The sequence below is a fragment of the Nelusetta ayraudi genome, unplaced genomic scaffold (genome assembly GCF_046127955.1).
Source record: "Nelusetta ayraudi isolate G7.1 ecotype Tasmania unplaced genomic scaffold, CSIRO-AGI_Nayr_v1 ptg000019l, whole genome shotgun sequence".
In the NCBI taxonomy this organism is placed as follows: domain Eukaryota; kingdom Metazoa; phylum Chordata; class Actinopteri; order Tetraodontiformes; family Monacanthidae; genus Nelusetta; species Nelusetta ayraudi.
The window spans coordinates 5,842,923-5,859,722 of NW_027466069.1; the positions used below are offsets into that span (position 1 = coordinate 5,842,923).

General features: G+C 45.9%; 1 protein-coding gene across 3 annotated transcripts in view; it reads left to right on the forward strand.

Annotated features, from left to right (window-relative positions):
* The window catches only part of LOC142888365 (plexin-A1-like), a 190,303-nt gene extending 174,582 nt beyond the window's left edge, over positions 1-15,721 (forward strand). For all 3 annotated transcript variants that reach the window (XM_076026601.1, XM_076026604.1, XM_076026602.1), the window contains exons 23-33: positions 122-280; positions 860-926; positions 4,131-4,277; positions 5,443-5,602; positions 6,260-6,363; positions 6,464-6,560; positions 8,755-8,945; positions 10,730-10,899; positions 11,811-12,023; positions 13,761-13,911; positions 15,179-15,721. In XM_076026601.1, the coding sequence (XP_075882716.1) occupies positions 122-280; positions 860-926; positions 4,131-4,277; positions 5,443-5,602; positions 6,260-6,363; positions 6,464-6,560; positions 8,755-8,945; positions 10,730-10,899; positions 11,811-12,023; positions 13,761-13,911; positions 15,179-15,274 (1,555 nt within the window). In that variant the 3' untranslated portion in view covers positions 15,275-15,721. The remainder of the gene's footprint in view (positions 1-121; positions 281-859; positions 927-4,130; positions 4,278-5,442; positions 5,603-6,259; positions 6,364-6,463; positions 6,561-8,754; positions 8,946-10,729; positions 10,900-11,810; positions 12,024-13,760; positions 13,912-15,178) is intronic.
* The last annotated feature ends 1,079 nt before the right edge of the window (positions 15,722-16,800 follow it).

Consider the following 16,800-nt stretch of genomic DNA (forward strand, 5'->3'; position numbering starts at 1 on the left):
GGAGTTATTAGTGTGTTTCATTAAGATTAAATCAGCATTAATGTTGAAGTAGACCGTTTGGTTTTGTATCTACCATCGATGTCCTGATGAGATTTTTTTTTTTTTTTTCCTTTGCTTGCAGGTCCTTTTCCATGCGGGACCGCGGCAACGTGGCGTCACTGATCATGACGGCCCTGCAGGGGGAGATGGAGTACGCCACGGGGGTCCTGAAGCAGCTGCTGTCCGACCTGATCGACAGGAACCTGGAAAGCAAGAACCATCCCAAGCTGCTGCTGCGGAGGTGAGCGGAGCGGAGAGAGCAGAGCGTGGCAGAACTTGTCGGAATCATCCGGAGTCACGAGGCGTTTAAAAAGATGATGATCAGTTCGTTTTTTTTGTTTTTTTGTTGTTTTTTTTTTTTGGGGGGGGGCGAAATCTGAACTCGATGCAAGACTGTGTGGCTTGTCTTCTACTGCAAAGTGATGCAGTGAAATTGCTTTGATGCTTCACTGACTTGTCAGGAAATGAACTGCAACCTCTTCCATTGTCACAGCGCCCCCTGCTGGCCTGGTTCAGATCTAAATTTAGCTGCCTGCAGCTTTTTCCTCCCGATGTGATATTATCAAAGAAAAACAACAGCTAAAAAAACTGTATTGATGAGATTTGTACTTGAAAATAAAGAAAAAATGGTTGGATGATGATGATGATGATGATGATGACGATGATGAATGCTAGTGTTGATGTACCAATGTGTAACAAGCCGACGGTTCACAAACTGAAGAATTTGAACTCCTAATAATAATTAAATAATAAACCTCAACAACAGTGATAAACGCTTGTCCTCCGCCTGAACTTCAGTTTCTCTCTTCCCGCCTGTCAGGACGGAGTCTGTGGCCGAGAAGATGCTGACCAACTGGTTCACCTTCCTCCTCTACAAGTTCCTGAAGGTCAGTCCCAGTGGCTTCCCCTCCTTTTCGTCACCCTCTTCCCCTCCCTCCTCTTCCTCCTCCTCCTCTCATGACTCTCCAGGCGTCTTTAAAAACTGCAGCTCCTGCTGTGTTCCGCCATTAAGTTTTTGCTTTGGGTTCAAACTTTTTTTCAATTTTTTTTCCCAATTTCCCCCCGCCGCTTTAATCTCACCGTGGACGTTGAAAGAGCTCCCCGCTCTCGGCGCCTTCAGTCAAGGCTTCCAGCAGCGTCTGCTACACTCCCGACATCCTCAGATCATCTCATGATGCTCCGCTTGTAGCCAATCACGGCTCTCTGATCCTCGTGTTGCCGTCAAGTCTTCCCTCCACCATCACCCCCCCCCCCCCCCCCCCCACACACACACACTCTTCCTTACATGAATGAGATACCCCTCTCCTCCACCCCCAACACTTTTTTTCAGCTGCGTTGCCATGGTTTGCTGTCAAGACCATCCAACTCTTGGCACCTCTGTCCTTCCTCTCCCTGCAACACTTATCCAGCCGCTACTAAAAAAATATATAAAAATGACCTTATGTTACAGCCATATGGAAATGCATTTCATTTCCCACTCTTGCATTCATGTAATATCTCTGTGCAATTTCTCAGGCTACTTGTACTTTCCAATTTATAAGTTCTGTGGTGGGAAAAAAAAGAAAATATTCCAATTTTCTTGTGCATCTCTGAATTTTCAAAGAAGCAGGATGCTTGCAGAGAGCCGACGCCATTAAATGGCCTTGTTCAGACTGCCAGCCAAAATCCGATTTTTAAACCCAAACAGATTGAAACCGGATGGCTGTTTTGCAGTCTGAACAGTCACAAAACAGATTGAAACCACCTTCGGGAGGTTAGTTTCAAATGGCATCTGGACAGATGCGTCTCAGTGTGAACGGCTTCAAACACACCGATGGGTTGTGACTGTATGTGACGTCACTCTACGCGACGCTAAGAGCCAACGTGCCAGAGCAGAGAGTGACATTCCAGGTGCGGAGCTGTAACGTAATGGAGCAGACAGAAGCAGTAGAAAGCAGCAGTCCCTGGACAGAGGAAGAAAGTCATTGGCTCATCAGCTGTCGCAATGATATGATGTGACACACTACACGCTACGCTGGACGACACCTCCGCTCCGACGTCGTTGCTACAGCAACCTGTCACATGGGTCAATAATGTGGCCCAGTCTGAACAGAGCCACGTCCCATTTGGACCTTTGGATTTGAGAAGGAATCTGATTTGAATCAGATTTGCCTGCAGTCTGAACACAGCTGAGAGTGGAAGGCGGGATTTGCGCTCATTCAGCCCCGTTAGCAGCCGTCTGCGTAACTGGTCCGGATGTTAACAAGCCTCTAAAATGCACCGAGCGGAGGGAAGGAGGTGGTGGTGGTTGGGAGAGGTGGGAGAGGAGGAGGAGGAGGAGGAGGAGGTGGGGTGAGGTGGGGTGAGGTGATAATGAGAGGAAACAGGCTGAAGCTGCAGGTCCGAGTAGGAAACCAGGGACAGAGAACAGCGGCAGAAAAACAAGCAGCAGTTGATCAGTTGTTGTTTTGTCCTGGTGGCCTCAGAACATTGGGAACATTAGCGAGGCAGCAGCTGAGTGGAGGAGGTTCAGAGGAAAACAGGGTCGGGGGGGAGAGATGGAGGAAGGGAGGGGTCAGTATCAGCAACGTACGGATGAGCTCTTCACTGTGGACGATTCCAACTGGCTGGAGCTCGTCGGAGGATTCCAGTCTCGCTAACATCCATCCATCATCCATCTGTCCATCCCTCCATCATCCACCCATCACTCATTTTCCCATCATTGGTCCGTCCGACCTTCCATCATCCATCCCTCCCTCCATCCTTCGGTCCATCCTTCCATCTTCCTTTCATCAACTATCCATCATACATCCTTCCATCCATCCGTCATCCATCCATCACCACCCACTCATCGTGTTGTTAACCCACCGCCACTGTCGACTGCGGTGGTCGCAGTCGGCTGCAGGTTGTGTTGCCGTGTTGTCGCACCAGGACGAAGTCGCTGGTTTTTCACGGAGTAGTGCTGTCACGATACTGGACTTAAGACTTCGATGCGATATTTTGAAAGATATCGGTTTTCGATCAGATTTTCGATACTAGGAACCACAGGAGGAAGCCGGAAGTTGACCGCGATCTCGTCGACGAGGGGAGGGAGATCGCGCTGATGTCTCGCAGAAGTCTCGTCGCGGTCTCCCTCCACTCCTGCCTCTTGTCGATATATCGATACTATGGAAAAGTCATATTGATCCGGTTTTATTTTTCAATATCGATATTTAATCGATATATTTATCGATATTTTTGACAGCACTCGTACGGAGCGACTGAAAAAGTACAAGAAGGAGCGACGGAGGAAAAACACACGCATGCACACACATGTACGTGCATGCACACGTGCACACGCCCAGCGTGTCTGAAGCGGCTCCCTGTCAGCGGTCGCTCATTAAGCGCCCGTCAGGTCGAGTGGGAGCCGTCCGACACGTCCGTTTCTCTCCCCTCTTAACTGCCGCCACTTGAGTCCAGAGTGCCTCACCCGCCTCCCCTTCCTCCTTCGCTCCCTCCCTCCATCCATCCCTCTCTCCCTCCCTCCCAGCAGCAGTCCGAGCGATGACTAAAGGACTCGATTGATTGGCGAGTGTCTGCGATTGTTTCTAACTGCCAGCGTCTGGACTCATCACGGACGGCGGCAGAGCTCAGAGGGTCGTCGTTTGTTTGGTTTTCTTTACGTGACGCGGCTCTGTGTGGCTCCTCCCACTTGTCATCATCAGACTTTAGGATCATTCAAATCTGTCCTGTGTGTCAGTGCAAACTGGATCCGTCTTGAAAAGCTCCCATCTTAATGCCGACTTGCTGCACTGGTGCGTTTCTTTCTCCGATATAAACACACTCTTTACACACTGGTGCAATGGAATGATGACAGGGTTGAAATTTCTTGATCTAGTTGATATACTAGGAAAAAAAACAAAAAAATGAAACTGCAGCAAAAAAAAATGTCAGATTTTTAAATGAACAGCTTTTGCTTCGTTTTAGGCCCTTTTTTTTTTTTTTTTTTTCTTTCAAGCGGTGGAAAATGAATGTTTTTAATCAAACGACTTCTTAATTGAAACATCCCTCCGTTCTTGGATCTGAGTGCTGGCGTCTCTCCTCTCCACCTCCCCCTCCCCCGCCCCCAGCAGGAGTGCGCCGGCGAGCCTCTCTTCATGCTTTACTGTGCCATGAAGCAGCAGATGGAGAAGGGACCCATCGACGCCATCACAGGAGAGGCCCGCTACTCCCTCAGCGAGGATAAGCTCATCAGGCAGCAGATTGACTACAAAACGCTGGTCAGTAAAAACTTGTGTGTGTGTGTGTGTGTGTGTGTGTGTGTGTGTGTGTGTGTGTGTGTGTGTGTGCTCACTGGACAGTTTGTTAAGCTTCAGTCATGTTTTAGAGGTGGGTTAAACAAACAAACAAACAAACAAAAAAAAAACAGGTAGCCTCCACCCATTGCTTCCTGATTGGTCAGTAGCCAGGGGGCAGAGACTCCTTCCAGGCTAAACACTCGCCGTCGCCGTGTTTGGAGGCAGAACCTGCCGTCCAAACCAAACTCTCCAGAGTTTGGACTAGTTTTGAGGGAGCGCGTCCAGACCAACACACTCGTGGCGGTGCTGAGAGGCCCAGTGATGGTCGCTGATGACGGAACCCCTGGACCTGGAAACCAGCAGCTGCTTTTCAAACAGACCTGTTACGTCACGAGGAAACACAATGTTTGGCTATGCAGAGAAACCAGCGTCCAAACATCTGAGTGGGGGGGTGCGGGGCTGACTGGAGCTGATGTTTGTTTGCCTCCGCGGTAAAGCGGCAGGTCATACATTTGCAACTCTCATGATAGGATGGAAGTGAATCCAATGGACGCTCAAACACAACACAAGGAGTGAATTATTAGGTTTAAAAAAACAAAACAAAACAAAAAAAAAGATTATTTTGACAGTCTGAACCTGAAGAGAAGAACAAAGAAATTGGTTACCTTTTTTAAGTTCATTTTTCATGTATATATATATATATATATATATATATATATATATATATATATATATATGTATATATATATACATATTTAAAAAGTAATGACTTCATGAGTGAAATGACACGTTCATTCCTCCTGCTCGTATGTCTGCAAGAAAATTACGTTCCAGGCTATTATTTTATGGATATTTCAGCTAAAATGAATAATTTACCTACCTTCTGCTCACTCCATACTCTAATGTAGGTTCTGGTCATTTTGAGTTGTTTTTTTTGTTGTAGCCACAGACTACAGCCTCTCCTCATTGCTCCCTGGATGACATCCGAGTGTGCGGAGGACTCTAAACTCTTCTGCTAGCACCATTTCTTTTTCATACCACAGTTTCTACTTTGACACCCTGCTGCTGCTGCTGCTGCTGCTGCTGCTGGTCAAATTCATAATTGTTTTCTGTCTGGGCTCAAACCTGTTTGCTTGTGTGCCGTCAGACGCTGCACTGCGTGAACCCCGAGAATGAGAACGCAGCTGAGGTGACGGTCAAGTGTCTGAACTGCGACACCATCACTCAGGTGAAGGAGAAGCTGCTGGATGCCGTCTACAAGGGCAGCCCCTACTCACAGAGGCCCAAAGCCTCCGACATGGACCTGGGTAAGAGAAGCTCTGCTGGCCAGTCGGTCAGACCGCTGGAGGGGTTAAATGCAAAGTTGAAGAAATGTATTCTCATTATGTATCATTGTCAGAGAATAAGGTGATAGAAAAATTGTTGTGCTAAGCTCTCGTGGGCAGAGCTCTGTCTGCCAAGTGTAGGAATATGGTGGCAGAGACTATAAAAAATGATTGTATTTTGTACAATACTGTAGTACAATAATTGTCGTACTGTCAACAACTGTGAGCATCTCATTCAAAGATGAACATTCAGCCAATCAGGCTTGTTGTTTTGAGACAAATGTCCCTCGTTTTGTCTTACGCTCAACTAATCACGATTGGCTGGAATCCTGTCACATGGAAAGAGATGTCTTCAAGGTTTATAAAAAAGAAAAAACTCAGAGAGACAAATTCACGCAATGGTCAAATTATCTTACGATCTGCTTTACTGATGTACTGTTCATCGTACAAGCTTATCGTTATTGTAATACCTTGCAATGCCAATATTGAGCAATATTTGTTAACAAAGCGGGACTGTCCGTCAACGCACGTTAGTTAATCTCTCCACTCGCATATCGGAACAGCCGCCCCTCCAACAAACAACACATTGGCATTTTCCACTGACCTGGCAAACTCACTCTTTGCTTTCTAATTTTGCAGAGTGGCGGCAGGGTCGGATGGCTCGGATAATCCTGCAGGATGAAGACGTCACCACCAAGATCGACAACGACTGGAAGAGACTCAACACGCTGGCTCACTACCAGGTACACACGGCGGCGCCACACGCTGGCTGGCAGGGAGACAGGCAACCAGGAGACTCTTAAGCATATTCTGTGTGTGTGTGTGTGTTGCGCTGATGCTCAGGTAACAGATGGCTCCGTCATCGCCCTGGTGCCAAAGCAGAACTCCGCCTATAACATCTCCAACTCCTCCACCTTCACCAAGAGCCTAAGCAGATACGGTAAGAAAAAAAAAGGAGCGAGGGGAAAAAAAGTGGAGTGCTTTCTGCGAGAGCTCTCCCCCCTTCTCAACTCTTTCATTTGCTCCCATTCTTTGTTTATTGTGGCTGTGATTGGCCTCCATTGTGGCTTCTTTTTCACTCTGCTCTGAGTGAACACCAATCCCCCCACCATTTTTTTTCCTTCTTTCTTCTTTAAATCCGCCGCTATCAGCCGCCAGCCGAGGCTATTTTTCCTTGGCGCTCTGTAAATGACAGGCATTAAAGCGGACACCTCCATCTCCAAACCCGGCTGCTCTGAGTGAAGCACCTGGCAGTCACTGACGGACCATTGGGGGCGCCGTCAGTGTGCTTTACTTCGCCAGCGGGGAAAAAAAAAAAATCAAATCCGCCTGGACGATAAATTGCTCTGAGGCAAAACAAGAGTCTCTGTTTCTAAACAGAAGAAGAAGAAGGAGGAGGAGGAGGCGGCGGCAGGGTGTTACGGCTCTCAGCTGATGTGCAGACGCTTCTTTCACTGGCAGAATCATAAAATTGGCTGATTATCGCGATGTTTTGTCGTTTTTTTTGCTGCGTCACAGTGACAACACTTACATACACAGTTGTCGTGTGTCAGCGTTGCTTCTTGTGTAGACCTATAGAATATCAGCTTGTTTTCACTTGCACCAAACTTTTTTCTCAGCCAGTCCAATGCCGCATATTGCAGATAAGTGCTGGGATTAGATTCCCTTTTGGAACGGAACTGCTTTTTACCGAGCCACCATGGACCTCTTGCAGAGCTTCATCCAGAGATTTAAAGGCGGCAGAAACAGACGGAGAACATCACTTGAAAAAAAGCAGTCGGCTTTTTGATGAACATTTTTTTCCTGTGTGTGTCTGCTGTTTGGCTCTGGTTGGATCTCCTTCTGTGGATTTGCTGTGAATGTTTCTATGAGTCCAGTAAAAAAAAAAAAAAAAGAGAGAGAGAAACGTTTCAAAAGTTAGCCGCAGCACTTTTTACAACTATCAGAACTTAAGTGATGAAGAGTGGAACCTCTGAGGGAAAAACAACATCCGTTTCTCTAAATTTACGCCCGCCTGCAACTGTGAATGGAAACATCAACACTGTCACCTTGCTGGAGGAGGAAAATGAGTGTTTAATAATCAAGAAAAAATCAAAATGAAAGGTTTCCTTGTTTTTCTGCCATGTCTAAGACAAAATACACAGCTGCAGATATTTGGCTTCACAGCGAATACATTTGGAATAGAAAGTGGAAGTGTGCATGTATGTGTGTGTGTTTTGTGCATTCTTATTTGCGAACATTTGCTGCGCGTGGGAGGGAAAACTGTCGGACACCAGCGCCGTTTGGAATAACAGCCACTCTGCCCCCTGCTGGCAGACAGCAAATCCAGCCGAAACTCGCCCTCTTTTTCTCCTGCCACTTCTCCCCTCTCACTGCCGACATTCCGTCTTTTTCCCTACCTCCCCTTTATTCCTTTCTTCTGTGCTCTTAGAGGAGGGTAAAAAAGACCAGCTTCAGGCAGCTCCTGCCGACGTCTCCTCTTCAATACATCCGTCTTCTCTGGTTTCGCCTCCTCCAGACTGAATCGGCGAGATGTGCATCTGGCTCTAATTTAGGTCTAATCAGCTTTGACACTCGTGCCGGGAATAATGAAACGGATAAAGAGGGATGGGGATGGAAGAAGGGGATGATGAGTTTGGAGAGAAAATTGGGTTATTAGTTGACTCACAAGCCAGGTAATAAGAACCTACATCTGTTTAATGGTGCAATCTTCCAAATTGAGACCCCCCCCGCCACCCACATTTTTCACCTTTGTCAAGTCTCACCGCTTTGAGGATGTGATGGAATCCTGCAATCCACGCCCATTGTTTTGCTGGTTTACTGTCGGTAAGAATTCCAACCAGGGGAACCCGACTCAGAATAGATTTAGTCTTCTGGAAGTGCTTGTTTTTCCTTCTCTTGATGCCTTGCGCTGAACTCTGTGGCTGTTGTTGAGTATTTTTCACCCTCTGCTGAACCGCGGAACAAAAAATGTCAGCACAGTGTGTGCATAGATGTGGGGCTGAGTAGCAAAGAAGTGACATTTTGAAGAACTGTCCCTTTATTAATGGAAAATAATAATAATAAAAAAAAAACTTCTAAGTCTTCCCATATGCACTACAACAAAAACACCTCATACCGACCTACCGTTCCAGAGAGTATGCTGAGGACAGCCAGTAGCCCGGACAGCCTTCGCTCCCGGACGCCCATGATCACCCCCGACCTGGAGAGTGGCACCAAGCTGTGGCATCTGGTCAAGAACCATGACCACTCAGACCAGAGGGAGGGCGACCGAGGCAGCAAGATGGTCTCCGAGATCTACCTGACCAGGCTGCTGGCCACTAAGGTAGGATGCACACCTAGGAGGCCCGAAGGGTTCGCCAGAAATGGATGCAAAAAAGGCTCTCATAATGGACAAGACCACTAAATTCATATGTTGAAAAACTAGTTCCTTTTTTTGTTGTTGGTCTAAACAAAAAAAAAACATCAAATAGGCTTTAATGTTTATTTTTTATATTATTTGGTCCTATTTTCAGTAAAAAAATTAGTCTTAAATTGTGACCGTGCCTAAAGTGTAGTTGTCAAGTGTATCCAGCTTCTTGGCTTTAGTAACAAACATCTCTTAATCAAGGAAAACTTAAGTCAGACATTCTGAATGAAAAAAATCACAAAAAGGGGGAATTGAGAATTAGGAAAAAGAGACTTTCATGAATTGCCATCAGCAACAGATTTACAGTGTGTTGACTGAAAAAAATGCTGAAGGCCAAACATGGATGCCTGAGGTTTTTTTTAAGGTGAATGAATTGTTGTAGTCGGTCCACATTGTCAACTCCCACTGGTGAGAATAAAAAAAAATAATTTAATAGAAGCTGGACTCGAGAATGCAGGAAGGTGTTAGCAGCAGGCTAATATGTCAAAAGATTAAAAACAAGAATCATACTCCATCAGCCTGAGCTCGACACCTCCTGCCTGCATATCTCAAATTCATTCCTGCTCCGCTTTTTTTTTGCAGCGGCTGACTAAATATGGGCCCCGAAACATTTGCGCGGTAATAGATTCCGCCAGACAGTCAAGTCTGGGAAAACAAACCGCCTTGTTAGGGAAATTTATTTAGCCACATTTGACGTAATTATGTTGAGTCGAGAGCAGCAGGCGTGCCCGATCAGAACGCCGGCGTCAGAGTCGCTGCCACTGCGACTCCTGGAGGAAACGTTATGATGAGGAAGCTTCACATTTAAAGGCTCCATTCCCCAGCGCGGCGCTGACACGTAGGAGGGTGTGATTAACAGTGTTTGTGTCACACGACGCAGCCAGAAGCACTGAGCCGTCAGTTTCAACCTCTATTCTCGTTTGTTTTGTGAGAGGGACAGACAATCTTCTTCCTCTCTGGTTGTTATTTGGTGTGTTTGACATGCCGCACAAGCATCGTGGTTATAGACCCAGCGATCACTTACCCAAGTTTAGAGCCTCCGTCTTCGGTAATTCATAATCGTCAAGAAGGTGAAAGAAGGTGATGGTTTTCACTCGACATCATCAACGTCACTCCGCATCGTTCCCCAGCCACTCAGGGCTTTCCTGGGTTTAAGTGAGGTCAACAGTGTTTCCAGCTCAAACCGCTACATGAAATGTCTGTTTGCTACATGCATACACACCACACACACACAAACAACAGAGCAATTGGTAATGTAAATGGTTCACTCTGCTGCAGGTGACAGTCAATAGACCAGTGGTCCTCAAATGTTTAACTTTCACTTTTGTTTTTGGAGCAGTTTTCATAATATGCTTGATTCCACTTAGGACAGACCTGCATTTTCTGCTGTGTTTATATTTGAAAAGAGAGGGGTTTTGAACCTCCTGAACATATTTTGGATTTACAATGGAGGTCATGTTTTGCTTCATCCAATTATCATATTTATTCAACTTGAAATTTGACGAGTAATTTTTATTTAATTTTGCTTTAGTCAGTATTGAAGTTGTTTTGTCAGTGGAAAGGACTTTTTTTTTATATTACAGTATTATTGCTTGTGACCTGAACAACCTCAATAAATGGACCTCTGACTCATGAAAACAATTTTTGAAATGACATCAACGAGCTGTTTGGCTGAAACTATTCCTCCTCCATCCGTTCAGGGCACGTTACAGAAGTTTGTGGATGACTTGTTTGAGACGATATTCAGCACGGCCCACAGAGGAAGTGCGCTGCCGCTCGCCATCAAGTACATGTTCGACTTCCTTGACGAGCAGGCGGACAAGCACTCCATCACAGACTACGACGTGCGACACACCTGGAAGAGCAACTGGTGAGTGGCCGAGTGGCCGCGAAGCCGGTGTGATAATAAAGAATGTTGCAAAAATTCAGCATGCATGATGTGGGATACTTTTTTTTATGGTTACTTCTGTTGCAAGTTGTTTGTTTCAGTTTCCCCATAGAGTCAATCGTAAAAAAAAATGATTAATTTTGTAATATTTTCCTGGAATCTGGGCAGTTTTCTTTTTAATGGGAATGTTTTTACAGCACGCTATTAAACGGTTAATTGTTGGAGCTGACTCTTAAAATTTAACATGTTTTTGTGGATCCTACAGTAAATTACGAACAGTAACTGTGTCATTTTACCGCTAACTGCTCACAAACGACGCTAAAGTTATTTCTTTACATGTTCATTTGATAATTTTCAATGAAATCATCAAATTTTTACTTTTTTATGGTTTAGTCCTTGACCATTTGTCCTTGACCATTTGTCCGTTGAGCCAAATGTCCCCTGGAATGTTTGGCAAAGTACCAGTGAGTTCTACCATCAGAGGCTCCCAAGAAAGCCCTTGAAAGTCAGCACGTTACGTAGCGAGCTGAACATTGTGTTATAAGCTCTTCTGTTTATGTCGAGGAGGTAAATATGTTGGTGAAAGCGCCTCGCAAAAGTCAATAAATTAATAAATATGTATCTGCAAATGACGCAGACCTGAAAAGTGGCAGCTGCATTGGATACCAGCTGGGAATTTACTTGATGATTTAATAATATCTTCTACAGAGTGTTGATGAGTTTTTTCTATATAAATATTGTATTTTGTTTACTTCCCCTCAAGTTTAAAGTTTTTATCAAAACTTTTCTTTTTTTTCTAAAGCCACAAATGGTACCAACTGTGTTCTCTGTACTTCAAATAACCATCTCACTGCCGGGGCCCCTGGTTCCATTTTTTCCTGTCGCCTCTCTAGCCTCCCCCTGCGGTTCTGGGTCAACGTCATCAAGAATCCGCAGTTTGTTTTTGACATCCACAAGAACAGCATCACGGATGCCTGCCTGTCGGTGGTGGCCCAGACCTTCATGGACTCCTGCTCCACGTCGGAACACAAGCTGGGCAAAGACTCGCCTTCCAACAAGCTCCTCTACGCCAAGGACATCCCCAACTACAAGAACTGGGTGGAGAGGTGAGGAGCTGCAAAACCAAATCAAGGATCAATCCTAAGATTACCCAGTAATGTTTTTTTTTCCCTTTTTGGTTGAATTTAAATCATAATTGGCCCCTGACAATGACGCTATTGGCTGCTGATGTTGGCTAAATAAACACTGAGTCATCGGCGTACAGCTTTATCCTGTGACCTTTTAGAGGAAAGGGGACCAACACTATTAAAAAAAATTAAGCAGTTGGAAAACAGTTGCCTTTCATGGTATCTGTAGAGATGCAAGGCAGTGTGGCAAACATCTCATCATATTCCATTTGATCAGCGTTGGCTTACTTCCCGATGTTTCCCTTACCTCCTGCTCAATCAACAAATGTTCTGAACAGAAATCAGCCAAAGCGCCAGTGTCTGTGACACTTAAGAATTTCCAGGCAGCTTTTTAAACACAATTTAGGCTCAAATGAAGCCTGTGGGAGGAGGGGGGGAAATCACTGCAGAAAACATATTTGTAGCATCTCTCTGCAAACAGCAGCTCAACCAGGCAGAGAGCGAGAGCGAGAGCGAGAGAGAGAGAGAGAGAGAGAGAGAACATTGTCCTCCGCTTCACCCTCCATCATCTTTTATTCAGCTCCAGAATGTTTAACTGGGCTCCAGATGAGTTCTGCTCCACCGCCTCACACGGCGCACTCGGACATTGAGAAGAAATTGTGATGTTTCACTCGGTCCCGCACCAAGATTTCCTGGTGGTGGCGGAGAACAACCGGCGGCGTTAATTAAAGGACATATACAACCAAGTCATCGGATTGAGCTAATTAAAAAGTAAATTAGACGGTTGTTTCGTTCAGTGCCTCTTCTCCCGTCTGCTGCCACTGCTGAAATCACAACACAAGGTCAATTATTTATTCATTTATATATTTATTTATTTTTACCTCCAGCAACACACCCGAACCCGCTGCGCCCACAAGTCCTGATGCCGGCTGAAAGCCGGCGTTTGGATGTTGAGTGAGAGGGAGATAAGGATTTATAGCTGATCTTTAATTGGGAGCAACGAGAACTTGTTTCCAAACGTGTCTCATCAACCTCGAGATAGCAGGAAATATGGATTCCTTCCGCGCGGATGATCCCACTGCAACCCGATATTGGGATGCGGTTAATTTGGTTTTCCTCCTGCACCGCACAGCAGCAGCAACGACAACAGCAACAGCAATCCCAGTCGATAATTCAAAGGTTGCTGTTGCAGCTCTGACTGCGAAGACCTCAAAAAATAAAGTTAAACTTTGGTTTACTGCATAGAAACATGCAGTTCTGGAGAGCTGCTGTTGCTATGATATATTTAGAACAGCATTATGGGTCATAACTACAACATCACAAAGTATTGTTTAACATACTGAAATTCCACTATTTTTTTTCCAAATTCCTTCCCGCTCACATTCCATTGAAAAAAAACAACACAAAGACTTGTGACCTCTTACGTCATAAAGGGGAAGTTGATTTTGTTGCAAGAGGTTCATTGGTACAATATGTGCAATGAATGAGTGTGGAACTGATCCTCAGGGGTGGGGGTTGGGGGAATAAACACTTGACAGAATAAGCATCCAAAAGTTTTAGTTTTTTGGGTTTTTTTATCAGCCACACCACAACTACCATCAAACTTTGCACTGGCTTGCCTTTTTGCATATCTTGTAGACCATAAATATATAAAAAAAAAGAAAAAAAGAAAAAAAAAAAGGGAACTGCAGTCATGCTTGTCCCTCCTCCTTGCAGGTATTACTCTGATATCTCCCGCATGCCGGCCATCAGCGATCAGGACATGAGTGCCTACCTGGCCGAGCAGTCCCGCCTGCACCTGGACCAGTTCAACAGCATGTCGGCGCTGCACGAGATCTACTCCTACATCACCAAATACAAAGATGAGGTGAGGTTCTGAAAAAAAAAAAAACCTGGAGCTGCTCCAACGACCTGGCTAATGTCATGTGATCACAGCTTCAAATTGAAACCGGCTGCAAACTGTTGTTGTTTGCAGCCAGAGCGCGTCAGTGGAGACCAGTTTCAACAAAGACGTGTATTTTGCACAAACCAGAAAATGTGTTTGTGTGCGTGTGTGTGTGTGTGTGTGTGTGTGTGTGTGTGTGTGTGTGTGTGTGTGTGCGTGTGTGTGTGTGTGTGTGCGTGTGTGTGTGTGTTTTCAAGCAATTTCTCCAACTCCTCCTTGTTGCCAGTCAGATTTAACTTCTCTGCTGAAGGACTTGCTGAAGACATTTGAAAAGTGTGCAGGTCCTTGTAAGACTCTTTTTTTCTGCGTAAGTTCTGCGTTTGCACACAAACCAGAATCTGTGTGTGTGTGTGTTTTCTCGTGGAAAAAAACTTGATTCTTCTCAAACTCTCCTTGCTGCGTCTCTCGCCGCGAGTCAGATAAGACCAAGGACGGCCGCAAGTCGTCCTCTGCTCTCCACCGACTCATCGCTCTTTCACGCCCTCCCAACCCTCCCTCCGCCCCTCCCCTCACCCCTCCACCTCACCCCCTCGGTGGGCTGCAGTATTACAGTAGTTAACGCCGGCTGCTCGCAGCTGCCTGCATTCAAGCCGCACTCTCCCCTTCATTACAGCCTATTATACAGAGGTAGGCAGCTGCACGGCGCGCTTCGCCTCTGACACGTGCCCTGACCTCACACACACACACACACACACACACACACCCAATACAAACTGTGGCATGCTCCCCTCACAAAAAAACAAACCAACGGAAAGGAAACGCACACACACACACACATACGCAGCCACGTGCGTTAACGAGGTCGACTGCACACACACACACACACACACACACATAAATACATAGAGTGTTTTTTCGGGTGCTCTTCCGTGTTCCAGCTCCGCCCCCCTTTTGCGTGCTCTGGTGTCACACTTAATAAGACACCAGCCCCGGCCGTGTCCCCCCCCCTGCACGCTTCCAGCACCCATTAAAATGCCATTACGGACATCCCACCGTCCATGGCGTGTGCCCCCCGCCCGACGTGTCAGCCTCGCTCTCAAATATAATCATTAATACGGAGACACGAGCTGGCAGCGCTTTGCACGCCACAACGTTGTTAGCAGCCGGGGCGCGACTTTTCTTTTTTTCTTTTTGTCATTTTTTCATTTTTTCAAGTGTAACCTTCCTCCCTCCTCGCTGTCTTGCCCAGATCCTCTCGGCGCTGCAGAAGGACGAGCAGTCTCGCCGGCAGCGGCTCCGCGGCAAGCTGGAGCAGGTGATCGACACCATGGCGCTGGCTAGCTGAGGAACGGCTAGCGCTAACGGCAGAAAAAGAGAGCGAGAGAGAGAGAGAGACCCCAGAGGCCTTCCCACCCTGACAAATCTTTGTGACATTTTAGACCCTCGGCATCTACAGGAGTCGGCCGTCATCAACCCGCCCCCAACCCCCCCCAACTCCTCCCCCTCCAAGGAGAAAACCAACAGAAAAAAATAAAAATAAATAAAACACGCCGTGGGAAAAAGACTGCCAGGACGCAGCAGCTGCTGCAGTAGCAGCAGCAGGACAGCGGAGAGAGCGGCGCTAGCCTGCGACGTTAGCTCGTCTCGAGCTGTGTGAGCCGACCCGATTCCAATCAGCGCACCCTCAGCCTCACAAGATGTGGACCTCAGCTCAGGAGAGCATCGACATTCATCAAGTCACAGAGCTGCAGAGCTACAACGCTGCACACACACACACACACACACACACACACACACAAAATAGAGAAATAAATAAAAAGGTACAAGCCACCAGCTAGTAGCCTTCCACAGCCGAGGCCGTCAGCTCAGACTGTGAGCCGAGAAAAGAATAAAAAATGAAATAAAAATCCAGGATATTTTTCGTGCTACTTGATCCCTCGGCTGATGTTTTTTTGTTTGTTTGTTTGTTTGTTTTTCATTTTTGTTGTTCCGTTGCCCTCCTCCCCAGCGGAGGTCAGAGGTCAGGGACAGTTCCGGAGCAGCAGCAGCAGGCCAGAGATCCGGCGCGTTGCTCAAATACTTTCTCTGCGTTCAGCGGATGTTCTGGCAAAACAAGCTGGCTGCAGCCGCCGCAGGAGAGCCGGGAGGAAGAATTTTTTTTGTTGTTTTTCGTGCAGGGAAACTTTTTTTTTTTTTTTTACAGTTGCTGTTGTTTTTGTTTTTCTTCCACGACTGACTGGCATGACAGGAAGTCCGACGGGAACGAGAAGAGGAACTCTGCCTGCCACGGTCCTGCGGCGACGGACACGATTTACTTTCACGACCTTTGATTTGTAACCGCAATTTGTTTGTTTTTTTTACCCCCCTTTTATCGCCCCCCCACAGTGCTGTGCCACTTGTGTCACTGCTGAATTTTGCACAACAAAGCTGAATCAAAAAGAGAGAAACGGATATATGAGTTTATATATATATATTAAAAAATATATAGATATATAAATGCAACAACAACAAAAAAAAACATCCGGTTTTTAAAAGTTTGAAAAAAAAGTTTTTTTTGGATCCCCCCCCCTTTTTTTTTTTTGCAATGTACAAAAAAAGAAAGAAGTTTGAAGAAGATGATTTGATATTGTGGAGGAGGAGGCGGAGTCAGTCGTCATGTGCCATGTTTTACTTTGAATGTTGTTTAGTGCAAAGAGACTTCTTTCCGTTAGATGAAACGTGCTATGAAGAAAAATGTTGTCATACTTAGTGACTGAAAGTGAGAGTTGAAAAAAAAAGAAATAGATTACCGGCTTAAAAAAATCTCTCTTTATATAAATATATATATATATATATATATCTATGTCACCGACACTTTCTACAGTATCTATC